The sequence below is a fragment of the Pinus tabuliformis genome, chromosome 9 (assembly GCF_031772625.1).
Source record: "Pinus tabuliformis cultivar Carrire ecotype Pingquan chromosome 9, CPIR1, whole genome shotgun sequence".
NCBI lineage: Eukaryota > Viridiplantae > Streptophyta > Pinopsida > Pinales > Pinaceae > Pinus > Pinus tabuliformis.
Window position 1 is genome coordinate 1285174654 of NC_142307.1, and position 26353 is coordinate 1285201006.

General features: G+C 36.3%; 1 protein-coding gene and 2 non-coding genes across 3 annotated transcripts; 1 reads left to right on the top strand and 2 right to left on the bottom strand.

The window, feature by feature from the left end:
* Window positions 1-19593: 19593 nt before the first annotated feature.
* LOC149153272 (O-fucosyltransferase 20-like) lies at window positions 19594-22732 on the bottom strand. Its single transcript, XM_089439090.1, has 6 exons — window positions 21921-22732; window positions 21653-21821; window positions 21457-21546; window positions 21076-21359; window positions 20704-20962; window positions 19594-20611 (listed from the first exon to the last, which is right to left on the bottom strand). The coding sequence occupies exons 1-6, from the start codon at window positions 22508-22510 to the stop codon at window positions 20378-20380; spliced, it is 1626 nt and encodes a 541-aa protein (XP_089295216.1). The 5' UTR covers window positions 22511-22732; the 3' UTR covers window positions 19594-20377.
* A 627-nt stretch (window positions 22733-23359) lies between these two features.
* Window positions 23360-23446, top strand: TRNAM-CAU (transfer RNA methionine (anticodon CAU)). The gene is given in 2 exon segments: window positions 23360-23397; window positions 23411-23446. It is a non-coding gene; the product is annotated as a tRNA-Met (tRNA).
* Window positions 23447-23898: 452 nt separating this feature from the next.
* Window positions 23899-23985, bottom strand: TRNAM-CAU (transfer RNA methionine (anticodon CAU)). The gene is given in 2 exon segments: window positions 23899-23934; window positions 23948-23985. It is a non-coding gene; the product is annotated as a tRNA-Met (tRNA).
* Between the last annotated feature and the right edge of the window lie 2368 nt (window positions 23986-26353).

Consider the following 26353-nt stretch of genomic DNA (forward strand, 5'->3'; position numbering starts at 1 on the left):
ATTATTTGTTTATGTTATAACATCGTGGTTCACTAACACTGCTAATTATTTGTTTATAGGAAATTTTCCACCACACTTTTGAATAAAAGAAAAGCAGAAAGTGATAAGGCAAAGTGCTAGATACTCTTGGATTCAAGGAGATTTTTCATGTACGGGAGTAGATATGACCATCCACAAATGTGTTAGAGAAGATGAGATGCTATATATCTTGAAAGCATGTCACGATGAGCCATGTGGTGGACATTTTTCAGATAAAATGACAACCTATAAAATTCTCTAGCTAGGATACTATTGGTCAAGCATTTTCAAAGATGCCAAGAAGTATGTGAGAAGTTGTGATAGTTGTCAAAGAATGGGTCGTCCAGTTGCAGCTGATGAAATGCCTCTTCATCCACAAATGCCTATAGAATATTTTGAGAAATGGGCCTTAGATTTTGTGGGACCCATTAATCTGGCATCAAGGAAGAAGAGGTACATATTGGTTTGCAAAAACTATGTGACAAAGTGGGCAAATACAAAATCTTTGGTAAGAGCCAATGAGAAATCAATAGTGGATTTTCTTTTTGAAGACATTTTTGTTCGTTTTGGGGTACCTAGAGAAATAGTTATTGATCAGGGGGATCAATTAACATCAAATATAATTGAGTTAATTATGAAGGAATATAAAATCAAACGTCGAAAGTCAAATCCTTATCATCTATAGGCCAATGGCAAGTAAAACCTACAAATAAGGTTTTGGAAGACATCTTAACAAAGATTGTTCAGCTTCACTGAAAAAATTGGGTAGAAAGGCTTCCTGGATCCTTATGGGCATATAGAACAACATGGAAGACTATAACCAGTCATAGACCATACAAACTTGCATATGGAAAACATGTAGTTTTTCCCATTGAATTTCAGGTTAAAAATTTTAAAATTGCAGCAAAATTGGGATTAAACTTGTCTGAAGCTCAACAACAAAGAGTCTTACAATTAAATGAACTAGATGAGATATGATTAGATGCTCTATAGAAAACCACTCTTATATAGCAACATAGAGCTAAATGGCATGATAGATTTATAAATAAGAAAGAGTTCAAAGCTGGAGATTGGGCCCTATTGTTTGACTCAAGATTTAAATACTTCATGAGTAATTTTGTTAAAATAACAACAAGAAATTCCAATTTATTTGTCCTTGAAATTAAATTGTAATTTTATTCTCATAGCAACTTGTAATAGTTAATTAAGTTAAATTGACTTAATTGACTTAGGAAAATCGAGTTGGAAGTCTATCTAGAGTCACATAGAGTGACCCCTAAATTTTATGGGTCCAGATTGAATTCTTTGGAGTTGTAATCAGATAACTTAGTCTAACTACGTTATAGTAAGTTAAACTAGTTCTAACTGTTGGAGGAACTAGTAGAGGTCTAGTAGTGGAGTACTGCACCAGTGCATCCCTAGTACCACACCAACTAATTGAATATTCACTCATAAATAACTCATGCACGTCAGTTCAGCGGAAGACTCAGTTGAGATTAGAGTTCAGGGACATTGTACTATCAATTGTATAATTTTCTGAGTTGTACAAATGGTACATGCAATCATTTGAGGACCTATGTTTGGATTGCACAGTTATGGAGGAAGGATTTCCCAATTAAATATGGGCTAATTCTCTCAGAAATTGCACAAGGAAGTAGGGGTTTGGTAGGTAACAGAATTGGCTAAGTGTTGGCTTGAGCTGGCTTGTGAGGTAGAGAGTTAGATCATACTTGTGCGGGGATTGTTCTAGTGTGAACAAACATTGTATTTCTTCTCAAATCTTTTGGTTAATGCAATATAGATAGTCTAGGTTTTGAGTAGTGGCTTTCCCCATAGAAATATTGTGTTATGTGGAATTGATATTCTTACTCTTTCTACTTATTGTTTTCATTGATCACTTTTGGTTAACGCTAAGAAAAGTAGAGTAGATTCTTGTATTCCATTTTAGTATATCACATGAGATGTGGAATCTACAGAACAATCTACATGGTATCAGAGCTGAAGACAGTATAGAAGAGGAGATTTCGAGTTTTTTCTACAGGTGAAAATCAAATTTGTAGTTCATACTTTAGAGTCAACAATATGGATTTCTAAGGTTTGAGACTTAAGTATGCCTTAGAAGGCATATAAAATTACATAGCCTGGAAGGACAGGATGGAAGTAGCACTGGAAGACAATGGCCCCAAGGAATTCATTGATCGAGGCATTCCTAAGCCTCCAGCATCGGGTGCTAAAGATATGATTGAATGGAGAAAGTGTGTGGCAAAGGCAAGGTTGATTATCCTTGAGGGAGTTCGAGACCAAATTGTCTCGAGTCTCCATGGCAAGGAAACTCCATACTCAATGTGGAAGGCATTGATAGCCCTATTTCAGAATAGCATTGACTATAGGAAGTTGGCACTGAAGGACAAAATCAGAAAGATCAAGATGGAGAAGGGAAAATCTATTTCAAAATACTTGACCAAGTTCACTCATTGTCGTGATGAGCTTGGAAGTGCAGGGATTATTGTTTCCGAGGACGATATGGTGAGCCTAACTCTTCTTAGACTTCCCAAGAGTTGGCACAGTTATCAGGACTCTGTCAATGGGATGGAGAAGCTGCTAGATCGAGAACGGTTGTGGTCGGATTTGGTACAGGAAGATATTTAGAGGAACACCAAAGACGGATCCTCATCAAAGGCTGATGATGAGGAAAATTGTGCCTTAGTAGGTAAGGCAAAGAAACGGAAATGGAAGGCGTCCCATTCCAAATCAGATTCTTGTCATGGAGGAAAGAAGAAGGAAATGTAAAAATTCAAGTGATTTGATTGTCATGAATTGGGACATTTTGCTACAAATTGTCTACTCAAGAAGTCTAAAAATAATCCCTCAAGAGAAGACGTAGGTGAGGCTCTTGCCTCACAATTCGAATTGGACTTTACCCTCATCACATGTATGGTGTCATCGATGATGGGTAGTATATGGTACCTAGACAGTGGAGATTCTTTCCACATGACCAGTAACAAGAAGCTCTTCAATAACTTGGAGGAGAATGATCTCCATATGCATATCGAGATGGGTGATGACGGGAGGTACAGTGCTACTGGGATTGGTACAACTACCTTTCAGAGGGAGTTGGGTTCTCCCCTCACTTTGTGAGATATTATGTATGTTCCTAGTTTGAATAAGAACTTGGTATATGTTGCCATGTTAGAGGATAAAGGATACAATGTGATATTTAGTAAGGGAAAGGCGTTCCTTCGTCACATAGCCATGGGACAGGTAAAGAGGATAGGGATTCAGATGAAGAATCTCTACAAGTTGGAGGTAGAAGATTGTGCTGCCATGAACATGAAAGTAGAGAAGGTGCAAAGCCGAGACATCTGTGAGTTGTGGAACAGGCAGTTGGGTCACTTGCATCATGGCGCTTTGAAAATAATGTAACAAATTTCTACTGGTCATCCCAAAGGTACACTAGAGGAATTTGACACATGAAAAGGGTGTACTTTGGGAAAATACACCAAAGATTCCTTTCACAAAAAAGACAGTCGAGCACAGGCGATCCTTGATTGAATCCATTCATATGTGTGTAGATCGTTCTCAACAGCATCCACAGCCAAGCACAAGTATTCTTGTTATATTTGTTGATGATTTTTCTCGTAAATTTTGGATCTTCTTCATGCAGAAGAAAGATCAAACTTTTGAAAAGTTTTGTGAATTTAAAACATTGGTCGAGAAAGATACTAGCAGGAAGGTTAAAGCTCTCAGGAGTGATAACAGTGGAGAGTATGTGTTGAATGATTTTAAAAACTTCTGTGCAGAAGAAGGCATTCAACGAGAGTTGAAAGCACCTCATAACCCACAACAGAATGAGGTGGTTGAAATGAAGGATAGAAGCATTGTAAGGGAAGCACGGGCAATGTTGCATGATCATGGCCTACCCCTACACTTGTGGGTTGAGGCATGCAACATAACTGTTTATTTGTAGAACAAAAGCCCTTATCGAATTCTTGGGATGAGTGCACCATAGGATTCTTTCTCAGGGAAGAGACCAGATTTGGGTCACTTCAGTATTTTTAGATCAATGGTATATTGCCATGTGACCAAAGATGCATGAAATAAGCTTGAGCCAACAACAAAGGTGGGGATATTTGTGGGGTACATTGATACACCTCACAACTATCGAGTGTACCTGCTGACTAACATGATGACAGTTGTTGCAGGGATGTAAAATTCGATGAAGAGAAGGCCATGAGATATTCCCTTGAGAGGGAGCTTTAGCTACATGCAATTGAGGATCTTTTAGTTCCTAAGGGGGAACCTCATATTGATGTGGAGCAGCCACATGCAGAAGATACATGAGTGGAGACATCCACTCAGGCAAATTATTCTAGAGATGGGAGAAAGTGCATCGGAGAGGTTGACAGGTTATTGCATGATGCGAGAGAGAATGTGGGAGCACCCACATCACAGCACAGGCAGAGGAGGTCACCAGAGAGGTACACTACATACATGGCTCTTATGAGTGGATATGTTGAGAAAAAGTCATCTTCTTTTGAGGAGGCAGTGCAGAAACCGGTTTGGGTTGATGCCATGGTTGAGGAGTATGACTCCATTGTCAGGAACAATGTTTGGGATGTGGTCCCAAGACCAGCGGACAAGTCAGTGGTGAGTTCCCGATGTCTTTACAAGGTAAAGAAAACAACAGATGGTAGTGTGGAGAAACATAAGTCCAGGTTCGTGGCTCGAGGATTTTCTCAAGTGGAGGGGATTGATTACAATGAGACCTTTGCTCCTGTTGCAAGGTACTCATCAATTAGATTAATTTTGGCACTGTCAGTGCATATGGGTTGGAAGAAACATCAGATCGATGTAAAGACAATCTTCCTTAATGGCATGATTTAGGAAGAGGTGTATATTGAGCAGCCTGAAGGTTTTGAGACCTTTGACTGAGAGTCGCATGTGTGCCGACTCAAGCGAGTGTTGTATGGGCTGAAGTAAGCACCCCGTGCTTGGTACACCAGGATTTATAACTACTTCACTGGGTTGGGCTTCAACAAAAGTGAAGCAAATAAAAACCTTTACCATATTGTGGTTGAAGGTAAATTGTTGATTAATTTTTTATATGTCGACGATTTTATTTTGAGAGGTGATGATAAGTTGATCAAGTCTTGCAAAGAGGATCTTGCAAGAGAGTTCAAAATGAAGGACTTGGGGCTCACGCACTACTTTCTGGGCATGGAAATATGGCAAGGTAATGGGGAAATTTTTGTCTCTTAGGGAAAGTATGCCGATGAGATACTGAAAAGGTTCCACATGGAGAGTGGTAATCCCATGGAGACTCCTCTAGTAGGTAACTAGAGAAAGGAGGATGCTACTTATGATGAAGTAGTGGAAGCTACTATTTATAAGTAGCTTGTGGGTTCACTCATGTATTTGGTGAACACACAACCAAACATGTGCTATGTAGTTAACCAACTTAGTCAAGCGATGGTTAGGCCGACCAAGTTGTATTGGAAGGCAGCTGAGCATGTGTTGAGATACCTCAGAGGCACTGCTCAATATGGTTTATGGTACAGATATACAAAGGGAGTGAAGCTTCAAGGCTTCACCGATGCAGATTGGGCAGGGATTCCATCTGACAAGAAGAGCACATCAGGAGGGATATTCAATATTGGGTCAGCAGTTGTTTCTTGGTACAACAGGGAATAGTGGGTTCACTCATGTATTTGGTGAACACACAACCAAACATGTGCTATGTAGTTAACCAACTTAGTCAAGCGATGGTTAGGCCGACCAAGTTGTATTGGAAGGCAGCTGAGCATGTGTTGAGATACCTCAGAGGCACTGCTCAATATGGTTTATGGTACAGATATACAAAGGGAGTGAAGCTTCAAGGCTTCACCGATGCAGATTGGGCAGGGATTCCATCTGACAGGAAGAGCACATCAGGAGGGATCTTCAATATTGGGTCAGCAGTTGTTTCTTGGTACAACAGGGAATAGAGATCAGTTGCACTCAGTTCAACAAAGGCATAGTATATGGCTGCTAGTCAAGCATCTTAGGAGGCCATCTAGATGAGGAAGATTTTGGTTGGCTTGTTTGGTCAACAGACGGATCCAACTATGATTTACTATGCAAATCAGAGTTGTATCAAACTCTTTGAAAATCCCGTTTTTCATGATCATTTCAAGCATATTGATATCTGATATCATCATCTTCGAGATTATGTGCAAAGGAGGATTATGTTGTTGGAGTACATTCCCACAGAGGAGCAGGATGCAAATATCTTGAAAAAGGAATTGTCAATATGTAATTTGAGTTTCATAAAGACAGGATCGGGTAGCTAATAATCCATTTCTTGTTGAGAGGGAGTGTTAAAAATAGCAACAAGAAATTCCAATTTAATTTGTCCTTGAAATTAAATTGTGAATTAAAATTGTAATTATATTCTCATAACAACTTGTAATAGTTAATTAAGTTAAATTGACTTAATTGACTTAGGAAATTCAAGTTGGAAGTCTATCTAGAGTCACGTAGAGTGATCCCTAAATTTTAGGGGTCCAGATTGAGTTCTTTGCAGTTGTAATTAGATAACTCAGTCTAACTGAGTTATATTCAATTAAACTAGTTCAAACTGTTGGAGGAAGTAGTAGAGGTATAGTAGGGAGTAGTGCGCCAGTGCATCCCCAACACCACACCATCTAACTGAATATTCACTCATAAATAACTCATGCATTTCAGTTTAGAGGGAGACCCAGTTGTGATTAGAATTGAGGGGCAATGTACTATCAATTATATAATTTTCTAAGTTGTACAGATGGTGCATGCAATCCATTGAGGACCTATGTTTGGATTGCGCAGTTATGGAGGAAGGATTTCCCAATTAAATATGGGGTAATTCTCTCAATAACTGTGCAATGAAGTAGGGGCTTGGCAGGAAGCAGAATTGGCTACGTGTTGGCTCGAGCTAGCTTGTGAGGAAGAGAGTTAGATCATACTTGTGCAAGGATTGTTCTAGTGTGAACAAGCATTGTATTTTCTTCTTAGATCTTCTAGTTAATGCAATGTAGATAGTCGGGGTTTTGGGCAGTGGCTTTCCCCAGAGAAATATTGTGTTATGTGTGATTGATATTCTTCCTCTTTCTGCTTATTGTTTTCATCGATTATTTTTGGTTTCCGCTGAGAAAAGTAGAGTAGATTCTTGTCTTGTGTTTTAGTATATTACATGAGTTGTGGAATCTACATAAAAATCTACAAATTTTACTACTAATTATTTGGGACCCTATGTAATTTAAACTATGTTTGATAATGGTGTTGTAGAAGTAAAAAAATTGATGGATCAAACATCTCATTTATAGTCAATGGTCATAGGCTGAAGTTGTATCATCAACCAATTTATAGAGATGATTTTATTTCAAATTTTCAACAAGCAGAGATGGATGTTATGGATAAAGGAGGTAATGCCCCTCATCCACTTTCATCCTGAATTTACATTTTTAAAAATAATGAGCTAACTTTGTGCCTTCTCGTGCTCATTAAACTATGAGAAGGACATCTATGAATTTTAGGTTTATCCCTTCATCCATTTTTGATAGATTAATAATGGAAAAGGAAACCCATTAGAGTTTTCTTTAAGTTTTTTAGACTCTCTAAAATTGAAAATACCACAGAGCATTAACGATCCTGGGCTCGAGAAAAATCCACAGGATAGTAGTTGAGTTTTCTTTAAGTTTTCCAGACTCATTAAAATTGAAAATACAGGCCAGCATTAACTATCCCGGGCTTGATAAAAATCCACAAGATAGTGTTATAAAGCTATAAATAGTATGGTTTGGTAATAAGTAACAACTGATTAAAAAGGCCTCCTTCTTTCAGAAAAACGTGTCCACTGTTTCCTATAAATTAAGAATTGAAACAAAATTATCTGTAAATTCCTGCAATTACAGAAATGTTTGAACATGCATATTTCTAATTCTTGTAAATTTAGAATTTAGAACAAGCTTCCTGTAAAAATCTTTCAATTACATGAATTTCTGAACTTAAATATCTTAAGTTATTTGTCTAAATGAGGTTATTTTTAATTATTGCTTGCTTATGTCCAATAACTGCATCAGATAAAAGTTTGCATCAACATCAGTGACAAAGATTTTGATTAGCATCAGAAAATAAGAAATGATTTCCTATGATTGAGAAATGACTTCCTATAATGAAGTTTCAGATTCTTGCAAATTGAGGAGTGATTCCTTGTAAAACCAATTTCAACAAAAAAAGGCATCTTCATCGAGAAGTATTTTACTCCATCATGGCAGCAATAGTGAAGGTACCAAACAAGGTCATATTTAGTACTCTTCAACAAGGTAATGAAGAAAAATGATTTATTTACATTTATTTATTAAATTGGGAAAACTTTAGAAACAACTGACTTTATTTTCAGTAAATCCTACACCATTTTCATCGTCATCTTACATTATTACCATGTTCACCATTCCTACAATATGTTGAATTTATTAAACAAGTTCGATATAAGCACTTAAAAGAGATATTTGTACTTTGAGTTACAAATATCACTTTCATTTCAAACAAAACCATTTTGAATATTAAATTTCATATCTTATGGTCATTTTCAAATTCTGAAATCACGTAAAACCTAGTGTTGCTACTCTGTATCATATCATGCATAACCGAATTCAAGTTAAGTTTTTTTGACTCGTGGAGGAAGATCAAGCATCACTACCATTGGGGTAGTATGCACCGAACCTTGTGGCATCACTATCATGGAGATATTTCCCCCATTGAGGATACAATACCACAAAGTTGGATTACTTTTTTTTTTAGAAAATTTCAAGGGCATAATCTTGCGGTTAGAGAGGAATTTGCCAACACATTTAACGGTGAAATTTTCAAAATTTGGTGATCTCACATTCACAGTGTCGGAGGAAACCCTAGCCAAGGTTACATGATTAGCATAGAGTGGTGAAAAATGGTTTAAAGGGCAGAGGATAAAGAAGGGAGCATGCACACAATTTCTAAGGAAATCAAACAAGAACGTCAATTGGAATTTAGGTGGGCCAAGGCAATGGCTAAAGGACCCATGGGCCAATATAGTATATTTCCTACAAAAATATGTTACCTGTGAATGCAGGTACAACGTCATATTCCTCTATCATATACACTTGTTGGAACATATTAAAAACAATGCTAAAAGGATAGTTTTTTAATTCTTCTTATATAAGAGTTTGTTAAAAATGTCAATCATGGATCATAAATGTCATGGAAATAAGGAGAGGTTTCTTTACCATCATAGTCTAGTTAAATTGCTTGTTTGAGATGAACTGACTAAATTGAATCAAACATGGACTGATATCTTGCAAAGAAATAGATTCAAAATTGAAGAAGTAGTGTATGAAAACTCTAATGAAGTCAATTTTGGAAATCAAGAAGAGAAGGATGACATAAATAACCCAGAAATTCTAGAAAACTTTGTTCCAGAGACAGGACCTGAGAAAAACCCATAAACCTAACAAATTGAGAAAATTATAAAAGATAAATAGGGAGAAGAACAAAATAACCAGGAAAAACAAAAAGAACAGGAATCATCTCCCTCAATAGAAGTTGCGGGTTCAACCTATATGGGAAAAAGAAGGAAAACTAGCTCTAGGGTCGCATCAACAACTTGCAGTAGACTAATGAGAGGAATGAGGTAGTTATTGAAGGAAGTATATGGAGAAAGTGATAATCCTGTGGACTCACAAGAACCTACTCAACAACTTAAAACTAAAGCCCAATTTTTTTATGAGGAGGCACTACAGGAAGTGCAGGTTGAACAAACCCAGGAAATTCAAAGGAGTAGAAGATGGACACTGAAGAAGTTGATACTGAGGAATTTTATATTCAGAAAAGTTAACCATTTCAATAAGAGGTTTGTGATGAAAAAAAAAAATTTATTTCAATAGGAGAAGGAAATCTATGAAGAACACTCATCACTAAGGGAAACTCATAAAGAAGTAAACCCTAAAGATCAACAAATTGACATTGTGTTGACTAAATTGAGAAGAAAGAATAAGAAGATTAAAAAGTTAAAACAAAAGTTACATGAGAAAAAGATGGTAAATGAAGTGGTGAAGTTAGAGAATTAAATATTAAAGGAAAGGTGTCATAAGAACAAAGAAAAATGTAGGTCTCTCAAACATAAATACATAGATATGTATGATGAAAATCTCAAGAGAATTAAAATAAACAAATGGTTAATGTTGAGGATCACGGGTTTAAAACAAAAAATGAGAGACAAGGATAACAAAGTTGGACCTTCAAACACTTGTTTAAATCTCCTTATTCAAGCAGCTGGAACAATACAAGACAACAAAGAGGTGCAATTTTAACTAGGATTTTGCAGGCAATAAAGTGGAATTTTGACCAAATTTTGAGAAACTGGAAAGAAGGCCTTTTTTTTGTTGCATAAGGGTCAAGCAAAAAGATAAGCCTGTCGAAAATGTTGGGCTTAAAGTTAATATCTCTGGCCACCTCATTTTTTACATCACATCCTTCATTTGAACCTTCATTCCATATCTTTTTACTATTTTTCGTTGAGGAAATGGCATTCAAAGGATAAAGTTAAAGGTAAAATCATTTGTAGAATTTCTTTTCTCTTTTTTATTTATAATTTTTTATAAAATACATTTATTCTGGTTACTAATGAGTCAAATAGTCAAATCCTTTAATCATAGGAATTTAATTAGCATGATTCCTATAAAAATTCACATCAGCAAGAATGGTTATGACACTTGGAGGCTGATCCACGTGATCATACATATTTGACTTCCTCATAACTTCTTGCTCTAGAAGTCAAAGGACATACAACAAGGCATATCAAATCAACACATTATGCAGTGTCCTTTTTGGGAAACTAGCACAATATTCTCCAACAAGCTAAATATCAGTCACCATAACCTAGAAGATAGTATACACATTATGGAATTGAGGATATTATGCAAAGAATGTTATCTTTCAACTATATCACTTTATTTTTAGTATGAAACATTGGATTGACCCTGTTTTTGGGAAACTCAGTTAAACATTAATATTTTGTATAAAAGTCGATATATGAGGAAGATATAGGTTAGAGAAGAAAAAGAGAGACTTCTGATACAATTATTACACTTTTGCATTGAACTTCTGATTTTTATTAATACAAGAAGGATTTATGTGATCTGATATATAAGTTATAGTAGTTTCTTGTAACCTTAATAGCAACATAAACCAGGAGGCCCCCCTGGTACATGTTGCATATGTTTTTGTCATACATTTTCTTAAGCTTTATTATAATTTGTGTAATTTTTGTTCATAATCTCTGTGATATATTTGAGAAGTGAGTGTGCTATGTTTTTCTTGTAATCATTTGTTGTAATTTCTTGTAGTGATCCTATAATTACACATAACTCCACGGAATTTCTACAGCATATACTCTATATTATTGTAGCAATTTTGTTGGATTAATTTCTTTAGTTTTCATCTAGTGTGTTTTTATTTGAAATCACTAGAATAGTTAGATATATTATGCCTAAAATAACAGTTAGGAAATTAAATTAGTTTTCATTTTAGAATAAAAGCATTGTTATTATTTTTTATTGAAATTTGTTTATAAAACTTAGAACTCTGATTTCATGTATATTCTTTTTCATCATAGTCTTAATCGGTTTTGACCAACAATTAATTCAGACAGAGTATCTAGTGAAAGAGTGTGATATATTTTTTTGAGTCTGTAATTTTGTGTCAACAAGTCAAAATTGATTTTAGAAGTCTGAAAATCATTATAAGTTGAAATCAACTTTGGGATCAACCTGTACTTTCTTTATGCTTGATTTTACACATTGTGTTTCACTTCGCAGATTACCTACTTGGATTGAAAAACTAAGTGTTAAATAATTTATCCCTCTTTATGACTTGACAATGAGGGTAGAGGTTTTAGATATATCTCAAAAGTATTTTCTTTTAGATTTAATTAAAAAATTGTTATAAAATTAAATTAAGTTAAAATATTTATAAAATATTTTTATTGTGAAATGAGCTATGGTTTTTGTGAATGTGGTATTGATAATCCATTGTATTAGCCCCCTGGTATTGTGACAAATTGTATTTACAAGTTAATAATATCCATGGCAAAAGTTTATTGCAAGTATTAAGTTGTTATGTGCTTATTAATTAAATTTAAATATGGTTACAAAATCATTATTAGTCCCTCTCCGATGGGGTTGTTATTGGAGGTGAATGGAGGGCAAGGCGGGGCATTAAATCCCTTGCCCATGTGACACATATTTAATTAAGGCATTTCAAGGAAGTCTCTTGGGGCAGGCAGAAGGTGATGCTTCTGGAGAACTCAAGAGGTATAATAGCTACATGCGACCTTCCATATTTTTGTTGGCTATGCATGGTAATGGGAGTTAAGGTGGCAGACGAAACGAGTTCTTTGAGTGTCCAGGGTGGCCTTCTATCTTCTCCGTCCTTGGTCCTTCAAACTAAGATAAGGAGTGGAATTTCACCTAGTTCGGGAAACACTAGATTTTCCATTGCAGTGATTCAAAGCATAAAAATTTGGGACCTAGGTTTGTCGATGTCTGCACAGTCATTGGGTTGGGTCTTTTTTTTCAAGGGGAGATAAAACGCTTAGGTCAAGAAACTAAAGTGTCATCACTGGAGCTTTCATCAATTCCCAAACCTTTAATAAATTTCCTTCTCCAAGATGTAAGTTTGTCTCAAATTCAAGTGGGTATGCTAGTTTTTATGTAAGGGTAGTAGTGTGGTTCTTGACATTTGTGTTTTATTTTATAGACAAGATCTATGAAAGATTGGCAAAAAGAGGGCTAGACCTCTTCTATACATTGTGGTATGAGTTTGTAGTCAATATTTTTGGTTTAGGTGGTGACCCTTTTGAGGGCTTGTCTCCTTTAAGAATTTTTTGCTACTATGCAAGGGCTACCACTGTTTCTTCTAGCCTTTTTTTATATAGTTCCTTTCCCTCTTGGAGGGGTAGCATTCTGATGGAAAGTTGGGAGGATTGGGCTAATGTTCACTAAGGTTGTCCTTCCCTTGTCGGTTTTTGTAGTTCTTTGGTGACCAGAGGGGTCGTGAGTAGGCCTGGATTCCTGTTACCTTATGAGATTTGTGCACAGGTGATAGTTCTTTCAGTTTTGGAAAGCTGGGGGAGGGGAAGGGGAGCCCCAAACAACTACTCTGCATATAATTCACATCGTTATATCTTCATTGGACTTGGAAACACCAGTAAGGCCCATGGAATTCAAAGGAACCGACACACTGTGTGTTGTGTTTGGTTTGGCGGAGTAAGTTTAATATCTCGAAGGCCATGCAATACCAATGTGGTCACACGGGTTGGTGGGCGATGGAGTAGAACAACGAGTAGAGATTTGAGATTTAGGTGAAGAATTGGATCAACATTTTTCCATTCTCTAAGAAGAATAGAACTTCCCCCTCTGTTTAATTCTTTGGAAAACCAACTTCAACATGTTACTTTGCTCCTGGAACAACTTGCATGAGATTGGCATGAAGACAATAATGAAATTATTCGTTTTATGAACGATCTCCAGCATAATCAGTGGCACATGATGGACTGACCGGTAGCTTTGTGTCATGGCCAAAAAAGAATTCATGAGAGGCTAGATCATTTGGAAGGTAAAATGGAATAATCGGAGAGACATGCTCACGAGGCTTTCCTCCTCCGCCGCAACGAAGCAATGCCCAAATGATCTAGATCTGGGAAACCTCTTAGATTAGGGGTGAAAATAAGATGTATTATGGTTCTTGGGATCTTCTAGTATTTTTGGGTTGTCTGCATGTGGTCTCTAAGTTTTCTTTTGCCACTGACAATGTATTTCTGCTATTATCTTCTCGCTAATAAGTCTAGTAGGAATTAGGTTGAAAGTTTTTTATTTAACGACTACTCATGATTTATCTTTGACATGAATTAATAGAAAGTTTAGATTTACAAAAAAAATCATTATTAGTCTATACCAAGGTAGGAGACTAGAAAATGATTTGCCCAATGACCATTATTAGTTTAGCATTGACCAATGTAACTTATGAATATGGTTTTAATATTCACGCATAATTTTTAGAGATTTGTGTAGTGATTTTTTAATCCAAAAACAAAATCCTTCAAAATAGTTCATACTTATGTCACTAACATATTTACCATTAGTTCGCACCATAATTTAAACAATTCTTTGTATAAAAACTGAATAGAAATAAGATGTAAATAAATATAGTTATCATGAGTCACTTCCCAAGATTATTTATGTTTTCGTTGGCACTTTTGTACAAGTAAAATTGTAATGTGTAGACTTATTATTGGTTACTACCCACCAAAATTTATGCAAGTCATTGTGCCTCAACGATCAATTAATTTATCCACTTTAAATCTCAATTTATTTATTCTATATATATTTTTCTATTTATAAATGTGGAGATACAATTTTTCTTACATTACATCTAACAGGTCATATGAACAAGAATCATATGAAGTGCGTTATGGTTTTTTGGCCATGTGGTATTGATAAACCATAATATTTTTAAGAAAGTCTATTTGTAAATTAAAAATCTCTCCAATAAAATAGAGGTAAATATCCATAAATAAAATTCGTGTTTCATGTTTTTTAAATATATATTTAAATTATATCTTATTTTTGTTTTCAATTAATAATAATAACACTAATTTAATACCAAAATTAGATTAATTAATCGAGTTCCAAACCCTAAAACCCTAAAACACACCTAGCTGATGAGAGATCACAAGTCAATTCTCTAAAACTGCCCGACATGCCAGATATCTAGGAGTTAGCGATTGTCCTAGATACCGATTTCACGAGGAGTGGCGGGTGGACACTGGGCACGACCGTTCACTGTTGCGATCCTCATCTACAGCTGCTGCCTCGACTCCACCAATAATTACCATTCTTCTCCTCCTCACTTGTGAATGCTAAAGCCTCTGCAAAATCCCTTCTTGAATTTGAATTGCGTGTCAATTCGTATTCTTCTTACTCGAATCCGTATTTTTGCTGTTTAATTACGCCATTTCCCGCTCCTGTTGCCATGATTCCACGGGCAATTATCCTTCTTCTTGCTGGAATATGCCCTTGCAACCATCCTGCCCGTGATATCTGTTTCTCTCCCCAGCGAATTCCCTGTCAATTGGCATTCTTATCGTTTGAATACGCTCTTGAAACAATTCTACCTGGTTCTCTCGCTCGCTCGGCAGAGGCCTGTGAAAAACCCTCTCTCCATTGTGAATTCGCCTTCAATTACCATTTTTCTGGCTGGAGTACGCCCTGGAAACCACTCCACCGTCCCGATTGTGATGTATGGTTTTCTCGCTCGCTCTGCAAAATCTTGCTGCTCTGCTCTGCTCTCTCTATCATCGACAAGGACTCCCAATGCCTCTCTAATTCTCTCAACAACGACGTCGTTAAGCAGCTGGCCATCAACGAGCTCATCCCCAAGCCATGGATCTGCCTAGAAATGCGGTAAAAGTAAGTCTTTATCCGCACCCCATTACTTGCATTCATTTTCCATCGCTGAAAATAGAGGTGAATCGCTGTTGAGGCCCCTGCCTTCCAGTTAAATAAAGAAAAATAAAATTAGTTTTACTGGTATCGTATTGTAAGAAAACAACGCTAATTTAGGGTTCGCAAGTTTCTGAGGGGAGCTTTCATTCTGTCCACAAAACAGTCCTACGGTCCTGTTGCGCCTGAAGAATTTTGTAGTCATTTCATTTGTGGATTGTAATGCTATTATTGTGCATTGCTCTGCCTGTGCCTTCAAACAGTATTTACGAGGGTTTTGATTCAATATAACTACATCTGTTGCTCTCTCATACTCACTCAAAATCTGGGCCTTGTGGTATCTTCACCAAATATTACAGAGAGATTGTACCAGAAATATTGAAAGGTTATATGTTTGGGATTATAATGGGATAAGCAATTTTGAAAGGTTATATGTTTGGGATTATAATGGGATAAATTGCTTAGTTCATATCTTATTCTAAATAAAAATAAAATAGGTTAGAATAAAATTTCCAGTTTGTACGGTTTGTAAAGTTTAATATTTTAGTATTACGTATGAGATTAAGTTGAAAAAATATTAAACTTAAGAGTAATGTTTTTTTTTTAAATAGAAAATTTGCAAAATTTTTGTAGAGATTTTTAAGAATTTAATTCGTGGAATTTGCAAAATTTTATGTATTACAAAATGTATTTTAAATAAAAAATAAATCATAATCTCAAATATTGTCAAATTTTAAAAATATGATTTTATAACTTAATTGTGAGCATTAAATTTATATGTGTCTCTTGATTTTAAAGTAAGTTTTAAATTTTGTTTTCATTGATTAAGACTTTGTCTTCTCTTTTTTGCATGTACGGAAATGAGTTAATAATTCAAGATTGATGCACATAGTAGATGTGAAAATCTCCATCTTCAAAGTTTACTAATGTGTCATTTTAAAAGAGAATTATTTTAATAATAATTATGTTGATAGGCATGTTTATTTTGGAAAAGGTATTCTACAATTTTAATTTAATTATTAACAGGGAAGCTATATGAAATAAATGGCTGGTAAATGCCTATAAGCATCAATCCATAATAAGCATCAAGACACTTATTTTATGAAACATCTCACCCACCTTACTAAAATTTTAAAAATCCTAAAAATTAACTAAATTATACATATATACATTTGAAAAAAAAATGAAACAAGGTTCTTAACTATGGAGATTCACCTCCACTTTATTAAGGAGATTCTAGTATTGGTTACAACGCCATGGTTTATCAATATAAAATGTCCAAAAAACCATAACTCATTTCATATGGCATCTATTCATATGATATTTTTTTACTAATTAATTCAATTAAAAGAGTAAAAATAGCATAAGTACTTTGGAACTATATCTCAACCTTTTATTTGTGTATAGACTAAATCTTTATGATTTACTTAATAATAATTGATAATTAAATTAAAATTATGGAAAGCCTATTCCAAAATAGAAATATCTATTGGCACAATTAATTCATTATATCATTATTAATAATTATTATTATTTTAAATAAAATTATAATTTAGTTAAAATTTATGATTTTTTCTTTTTTTTTTAACAACTTAATGCATGATGAAATGTTTTGGTGTTTATTTTGAATTGGTGTTTATCAACATTTACTAGTTATTTAATTTATATAGTCGTGCTAGTAATAAATCATCCTATATTTATAAATCAACATTAAAGTAAGATTGAATGATAATAATTTCTTATAATAAATTTTAACATAACTTAATTAATAAATTTTATCATAAATTAAAATAAATATTTTATTAAAAAATAAATTATAATAAATTGTGAATATTTGAAGACATGTTTGGAAGAAATTACATTGGTAGAACCACACTAGATGGTTCTAAAGGCAATGGTCTAATTCTACCAATATTATTTATTCCGAAAATGTCTTCAAATATTCCAAAATATAGATCACATAAAATTTATTTTATCAACCACAACAAAAAAAAATTCCCAAACCAATACATACAAATAATTTGTTTTCAACTTTATTTGTACCTGGAAAATGCAAATAATTTGTTATGGACGTTCTTTTGTAGGTGGAAAATGAATTGCAATTAATTGCACCGTACCGGAGCAAAAAAAAAAAAGAAGTCCCTATTTTTGTTAATGTTTTAGATAGCTTGACGGTGTGGGCCGCGCTAGTGTGTTAGATGGGAATGTATTGCACATTGCGCTGTATGTGTTATATGGGTAATGTATTGCACAACCTTGCAGTGGGCCTGGGCCTGGGCCAGGGCCAGGGAAGTGTCTGTGTTTTAATGTGAATAGTCCCGCCTTTTATACATCTTTAATGATGGACCTTATTTGATTATAATTTTTTAATCAATTTAACATATAAATATGTCCCTCGTGCATCTAGGAAGAAGCAATGTGCTTTTTTCTTTATCAGGAAAGTTACCAAGCATCCTTAGCACAATAAGAGTCAAACATTACTTACTCTGTTAATACAGCCATTACATGTGTAATCAAACCTCCAACACCACGTTTACATGTGTAATCAAACCTCCAACACCACGTTTCAAAAAGTTGCAAGTAGCATTCCTATCCATATATATATACGAAAATTTAGTGCAAATTTTAAACTAGCATTTGCGTTATATGTTACAAAGGGAACGTCTTATGCATAAATTTCAAGCACATACCAGCAACATAAAACCATGCAGTCACAAACAAGCTCAGAATCAGGGTATCGATAAGCTCAGAATCAAGGTATCGATACCAATTAGAATTGTATCAATTTTTTCCAAAGACAAACAATGTTCCTTTTATATTCAACTTTGGTCTGTTTCCCAATGTGCTTGAAACTGAGATATCATTTGGTCATGGAAGAAACCCTGAATTAAGCCAGAAACACTACCCCATCTGGGTTTGCATATCATACACTTCAGCCAGTGTCAATGTGATCTTCAACTTAAGTCGATTTGGCATCATCAAGCAATGCAATGAAACTAAGGAAATCCGAAACTCTGCTAAAGCTGCCATGTCATTTGTATCGATACAGACAGCACATCAAAACATGAAAGGACTTTTCTCTTCTGCTTCTTAACATTTTGATATGGCATACTCTCAAGATAGGCACATAGGACTGAGACTTCAAATCAAAAAAAAAAAAAAGAGGAAGGAATCCCAAAGGAAAAACCTAGTTTTGTCATCTCGACCTTAATCTCCTCAAATGTGAGAGTTCTAGACAATGTAGAATTAATTTTCCGATCTAGATCTACTAGAAACAAACACAATGCAAACCAGCCCAGCACACAGGCTAATCATTTCCTCCTCATCAGAGGTTTTCGCTTCAAATACCTTATAAGCCTTTTCACCATAGACCAAATTGGGTGAAGGGAGTCCATTTTCATCATCTGCAGAATCTGGCAAAGTCCCTGCCACATGCAAAATGACGCTTATGAACAAAAATCCCTTCGCTTATGAACAAAAATCCCTTCTAGTAAAGCATACCAAAAACTTCAGTAACTTTGGCACATTACCATGCCTACAATTGCTGCCACAGAAACAAAACCGCTTCTTATCTCACATACGATTTCAGTGTAATGCATAACTCTGACTGCAGATTGACAGAATTTGTATATAAAGGTTGAACACCACGTAGAAGTCCCTTGCAGCCAATCTGGAAATATACTAAGCATCTGCAGTTATAATAGTGGCTGTGTGAAGTAACAATGACAGGATAAAGATCCATAGAAATAGCATTCACTCGAAGGGAAAATAACTTCATTAAATTCAGATGAAGTAGTGATTTTAAACAGATTCTTGGAGATAAAACTAAGAATCTGTGTAAAATGGTTCTCCTACCAAGGGAATAATATGAAAGATTGGAAATAAAAATTCATTTTGCTTATTCTTGCATTTGACACTTGAAAATTGGATAAAAACTCTCTCCGTATTATTCAAAAAGTTGCTAGGCTTCCTACCCATGCATATATACGCGCAGAGTAGAAAATTTAGTGCAAATTTTAAAATATTTAAAAAACACTTGTAAATTTTCATATGCTTTAATTCAGTACTAGTTACATCCATCAAAACCACCTCTGGCTAACTTTATTTTCAACACTTACAACCTCGCACTATGATGTCAACACGCCTTTCAATGTGGTGATAACTCCCTGAAAAAAAAAATTGGGAGACTGAATTTTAAAATAGCCAACTTGCACATGAATAGCGATTTATATACATAAATAATTTGATGTTGTTGTCGGCATTCCAATTCCAGCGAGATTAAATCTGTGGGTATTTGATAGGATCCCCATTCTAATTCCAGTTGAAGGGTGTGGGGGTTGGAAATTCTTTTCAATCCTGTCATGCCGATTACTATTGCACTTCAACGCCTTCGACTGGGGTCTAAGCACCGACTTGCGGATCGAGTAGCCGTCATGATGCCCATTTTCAAAGAACAATCCTCCATACCGCGAATTTACATTTACAGCGGTGGCCCTTCCGTCAATCTCTTCACTGTCACAGGAGGACTTGCGCAAACAGTTATAACAGATTTTAAGCAACAGCTCTGTTTGTTGTAGCCTTCCATAAATTTAAAAAAATTGTGGTCTACTGCAAAAACATCAGAATAGGCAGAGCGCCATATATATCACTTTCGGTTAGCCATGAGTATTCTACTTCTCCAGACAGCTCATAATTTAGGATCAGTGGACGTTTATGTTATCCGCCGTTTACAGATCCTCAGTTGGAGCTCCGGACCAGGGTATTGTTGCTCAATCATGTTCTCATGGCTGACTGTGCAAGGAATGTGACTACCTGTGCTCTTTAGACTGTTTTGTGCACATACATTCAGGAACAGGGTAAGCTACGATATCACGCCCTGATTTACCGGTTCTGAATACAGGTTGCCCAAGCGATTCGTCATGCAGATGCCTCACAATGACGTTAAAATCTTCTTCACCCAATGTTTTGTCAAGGAAGTAAGGAAGCATCTGTCTTTTGTTTGGAGTTATGTGCTTTCTGTGGCCCGAGTACGCCCTGTGGCCCTGTTGCACAATCATATGTGAATAAATTTCATGACGCAACTATGGATAGAATATGCAATAGAATTCTAAACATGGATTATTGGAGAGAGTACCTGAATCGCACGGCCCATGTTTCCTCCATGTGATGCCATGAAAACATCGCTGTTTAGTGCCACAATGTAATCGATTGCAGCTAGAAGTGACGCTCTGTTGTTCAGAGATTGGAGCTCCCCTGACAAGGCCAGGCTGTGCTTGTTGTAAAGATTTGGAAAGTGTTTGATCAGAGGCTCCAACGCCTTCTTTCCGCCCAACGGTTCTCCGCCGGCCCAGTATATTCGACTGTTTGTGGGCGCTCCCAGCGCTTTAAGCAGCCTATTCCAAAAGGGGGGAAATAATTTGGTGATGGAGAATAATAGAACAGCGAAAACTTTAAATAATATCACGCTGAAAGAAGCGAGAACAAAAGAAAAGGGAATGAAAATAACCTGGCGATTTCCATGGCGTTTAAAGGACAGAGACCAGCAAGCTTCCGATCTGTGTAAGTCATGTTGTATCGCGACGTGAGAAGAGCTGGATGGCTTCTCCGCTCGTTTTGGATTATTAGGTCATATTCTGAACCCAAGCCGGGAAGACATCCAGTTCTAACCCAAACATCTTTCTCCAGCCGTAAATGCAGAGCTATGTAAGGGCCTGTTTCCCACATCCTCTTCGCAATCCTGTTCCCCAGAGCTTGAATTGGTGCTGCAAATCTTAAGGCGTCGAAGGCGACCTGGAACACAAACAGACGATAAAGTATTAACAGACATTTTCTTGTTTCCAGTGCCTGGGAATTGCGAAGAAAGAGGGCAATTAACAGCAAAATAGACCTTGCAGCGGATTTTCTGAAGATCGGGAGGAAGATCCTTGGAAAGTCTCGAATCCAATCCTCGAAGAAGCAGAACTCCTTCTTTGTTCAACTGCCATGTGTAGATCCTAGTCAGTTTTCAATTTCATTTGGGAAAATTGTGAACGCACTATGCACTGAGGTGAGATTCAAAGAATTTGAATAAATTAAGTGCTTACCCGCCTGAGGTACCGAGATCGAATCCAGCGGGGGCTAACGTGAAGAGGAGTTATCTTCTCCTCCACTGGCCTCGACATCAAATGAGTGGAAGGCAGCGAAGAAACGATTCGGACGTCGCCTTTAAGAGTTTTCTTGAAATGCTCGACGTCGAAGATATCCGAGAATTCACTACATAAAAAGGAAACAGTAAATATCCAGTTTTAGTATAAACGAAGGCGACGGCATGGCTTGGAATGTGTTTATCCGCAATCGAAATTAAAGAATTACCTGTCGTCCTCCCAAACAGCATTGACTTGCAGAATGGGAATAACCAGAGCCGCCTGCAGAATCCTGGCAATCACAACCGCCTCGACGATCTGATTGCGCTGCTGATTGAGACCTCCTGAGACGACCACCATCAAATACCTGCGCCTCCATTTCAAGATGTTTGACGACGCCTGCCTGTACTCCCTACTGAACTCGACACATGGCTTGTACCCCAAATTATCCGGCTGAGCCCAGAAACCCTTCTCGCCGTCTGTTATATTCGGCGGTAAATCATGCAAAGGTAGCAGAGATGGCGCCGTTTCTGCAAGAAGAGCCGTCGAAGTGTACCGGGCAATATCGGGGTCCGCACGCGCTGGCAAGCTGCAAGAAGAATCCATGATGGTGGCGCCGGTTTTCCAAGTAGCAACGAGTTGAAGTATCGCAACGCAAGCGCAGAACGCCATGAAAGCCACCAGCCAAAAGCTTGAGCTGCGAAGTGCTTGAGGATGTGCGTGTCTGAGACCTTTCCTGGGCCAAATGACATGCCCGTTCAGGGAACTTATCATTTCTGCGGGTATCGAAATTAAAGAAGCTTTGCCGTGCTTCGCCATCGATAATTACAAATGCTTAATCCAGAGCTTCCTGCTGAACCAGTAATGGCTAATCCGGGGTCTTTTGCAAGAATTGATTGTAGCAGGGCGCCTGGCTGATAATGGGTTGAGAAAGCTATCAGAAATCAATTAGACGGGGTACCGTTTTCCAATTTGGCACCGGAGTAGACCTGATACGCGTTTAGGAAACTTCTTGAGGTTTGGCAGGTTGCCGTATGTCAAACGCCAAGGACTTTACAGGGTGTCACACATATTGCGATTTCACATTCGTAAGCAAGAAATGGACAGGCATTTGCGCTGGCTCCAGTGAGGAAAAAGTTGGACACAGCTGCAGCAGATATTCCATGAATCTTCCCAAAACCTTGAGAGCATGCCTTTTGGGATGTGCCACCTGGATCTGTCTGGTTACCAGGCCCCACGAGCTCCTTCCCTGTGAAAACCTTGAGAGCGTGCCTTTTGGGATGTGCGACCTGGATCTCTCTGGTTACCAGGCCCCACGAGCTCCTTCCCTGTGTACCTCGCGGATTGTACTAAAGTCACCTATATTGTAGCACATGGGAAACATTCTCTTAACCGGCTGTACCCTTACAGATGAGAGTGGAAGGCTCCACTGAACTAGTTTCATAATAAAAGAAAGAACAACATATATTAAGCATGTTGTAGGGTATTAATTGGGGGAGTAGTCTACCTAGGCGGAGGAATGGGCCGGTTTCCGTCACCGCCCGGAAAAACCTCCGGCTCCGGCCGCCGGAAATTCCTCCGCCCAGCTCCGCCAAATATGGTGTGGATGTCGGTTTTGGTCATTCTATTTTCCAATATATATTCGTTGTATAGGGATGGTAACCACTAGGGGTGGTGGCGCAGTTGGTTAGCGCGTAGGTCTCATAGCTTATCTGAGAAATCCTGAGGTTGAGAGTTCAAGCCTCTCTCACCCCATTTTGCCTGCTGACTATTGAATTCCATTAAATTTTTTTATTGCCACTTATAAATTTTCTGAAATGATCAGTGGGATATCTTTGGATTACCCTCGCTCACCCCATTTTGCCTGCTGACTATTGAATTCCATTAAATTTCTTTATTGCCACTTACAAATTTTCTGAAATGATCAGTTGGATATCTTTGGATTAGCAATGTAAATTTGCCTACTGATAAATTTACAAATTTGGCAAATTCACAAATTTGGCAAATTTACATTGCTAATTCAAAGATATCCAACTGATCATTTCAGAAAATTTGTAAGTGGCAATAAAGAAATTTAATGGAATTCAATAGTCAGCAGGCAAAATGGGGTGAGAGAGGGTAATCCAAAGATATCCAACTGATCATTTCAGAAAATTTATAAGTGGCAATAAAAAAATTTAATGGAATTCAATAGTCAGCAGGCAAAATGGGGTGAGAGAGGCTCGAACTCTTGACCTCAGGATTTCTCAGATAAGCTATGAGACCTACGCGCTAACCAACTGCGCCACCACCCCTAGTGGCTACCACCCCTATACAACGAATATATATTGGAACATAGAAAGACCAAAACCGACATCCACACGATATTTGGCGGAGCTGGGCGGAGGAATTTCCGGTGGCCGGAGCCGGAGGTTTTTCCGGGCGGTGACGGAAACCAGCTCATTCCTCCGCCTAAGTAGACTACTCCTTAATTGGGTGGCAGCTGTATATATTTATCGTTTAATTTTATCAAAGCCAAAATCGAATAGTGAGTATATATAGTCGCCGCTCAATTATACCCTATAACATATTATTTATTATTTATTTTCATCCAGAAAAAAATAACATAATATTTAATTTCCTTTACCTAAGCTAATCAATCCATCATCATTTAACAACAAAATACTACCAACAAACTCCTGCGTTTCCCTAACTTGTGCCATGTTACCTTTAAAATATAAACCTATATACCATATTAGATTCAAAATATAAACATAGAATGAATACATTACTAGTACCTTGATATAGATTCAAAATATAAACCTATAATGGATGGAGAATGACTATTACTTTGCAAGGAGAAGGGTGAATATACGCCGTGTTATATTTATTTTATTTATTATAAATTTGAGTTAATTGGTATATTTAATTTAAAAAATTTATTATAGATTTATAAACTCATTAAAATTAAAATTAAAATTAAATATAAGATATAGCTATTATTAATTAATATAATATTATCAAAGGTTATGATTTAATTAATATTAAGTATATATAATGTATTATTCGAAAGAGCATTTAATTATGGTTATTGTTTTGCTGGTTTTTTATAAATAAAGATGAGATTATGGTTTATAAATGAATAGGAATGATATTTCACAAAATGATTTTTTTGTACAAAGTTTTTTTATTTTAAGGATTTTATTATATATTATATATTATTTATGAGGTAAAGTTTTTTTATTGTAAAGATTTTATTATATATTATTTATTATTTATGAGTCAAATTTTTAGGGGTGGAGGATCATAATTAGAGTTATTAGAGAATTTTTTTAGTTAATGGAATTATTATTATTGGTCATGTTTTTCTCTTAATCTCAATGTCATTAAAAGAAAAGTGGTTGTGACATTTCAAATTGAGTTCATATTAGAATGAATGGTTATGACATTTCAAAATTAGGTTTTTAAGAGGGATTATAAAAAGTATCTTAGAAATTAAAACTATTTTAAGCTGTGTCTCAATTGTTTTTGGAAATTCTATTATTATTATTATTATTATCCAATTTTAAGGTCAGGGCCAAGTCATACACCAAATTGGTGTATGAGACCCCCTTGTTTGTGGGACAAGGGACCTAGAAAAATGTCGAGAGGGGGGTGAATCAATATTTTATAATCTTTTAAAAATTATTATTAGAGCCAAATTCTTCCTTTGCCTTAACATGATAGGTTGCTTATGCTCATGATTGTTGAACCTCATTATGTCAACCACTTATACAAGTGAAATAAGACAAAACATATCATATTTGCAAACTTTTAATATCATGTTTTTCTTGAGAAATCAACTCCCCCTGAACGCATGCTATTATTGATCTTGCAACTCCCCTTGAGCTTATTCACTACTCTTCTCTTTGACCTCCTGACATATAACTATATTTGAGACTTTGAAGTAAGCCTCCTTTGGTTTTGACCCCTCTTTTCCAGTCCTCATTTCATATGTTGTGAGAATTCCATCTAGTTCTTCCATTATGAAAGTGTGCAGGCCCTGCATCTCTTCAATGGTAGAGATCTTGGCATTGAATCTCATGGGAAGAGAGCTTAATGCTTTCTGAACCACAACTTCTTCATCAAGCTTTCCACTAAGGCCTCTAATGGTGTTAGCTACTTCATCAACTTTGAGAAACAATTATGCAATACTTTCATCCTCATTCATCTTTAGACTTTCAAACCTCATTTTCTATGTTTGAAGTTTAGCTTTCTTTACCTTAGTGTCTCCTTTGTAATTGTCCTTGAGCTTATCCTAGACCTCCTTAACATATTTACAATGCATTACCTTGACAAGTTCATATTGACTAACACCAAATAGGATTGCATTCCTTACGTTTGCATTATTTGAGTAATCATCTGGTCCTCTCAGTGTCTTCCTTGTTTTTAAAAAATTCTTATGACGTAATTAGTTGCCTCAAAACCCTAGTTGCATGAAGGAGATCCATCAAATATAAGAATCTATTAATTTTGTTCTAAAACCCTGCGTCTCATACTCACAGTGAAATATTGCAATTAACATGGATATATTAGCCCCCGCCATTGAGGCATATCTTTTTCTAGCCAAATTATGTGGAAGAAGTCTCTCTTATAAGTTTTCTTGTTTTCTATGGAATATGAAAAACACATCAAACAATAGTT

Coding starts and splice junctions, on each gene's coding strand:
- LOC149153272 (XM_089439090.1), bottom strand. CDS start 22,510: ATGGCGAAGCACGGCAAAGCTTCTTTAATTTCGATACCCGCAGAAATG. Junction 21,360..21,456: donor TTCAGAAAATCCGCTGCAAG/GTCTATTTTGCT, acceptor TTTGTGTTCCAG/GTCGCCTTCGACGCCTTAAG. Junction 20,612..20,703: donor ACATGGGCCGTGCGATTCAG/GTACTCTCTCCA, acceptor ATTGTGCAACAG/GGCCACAGGGCGTACTCGGG.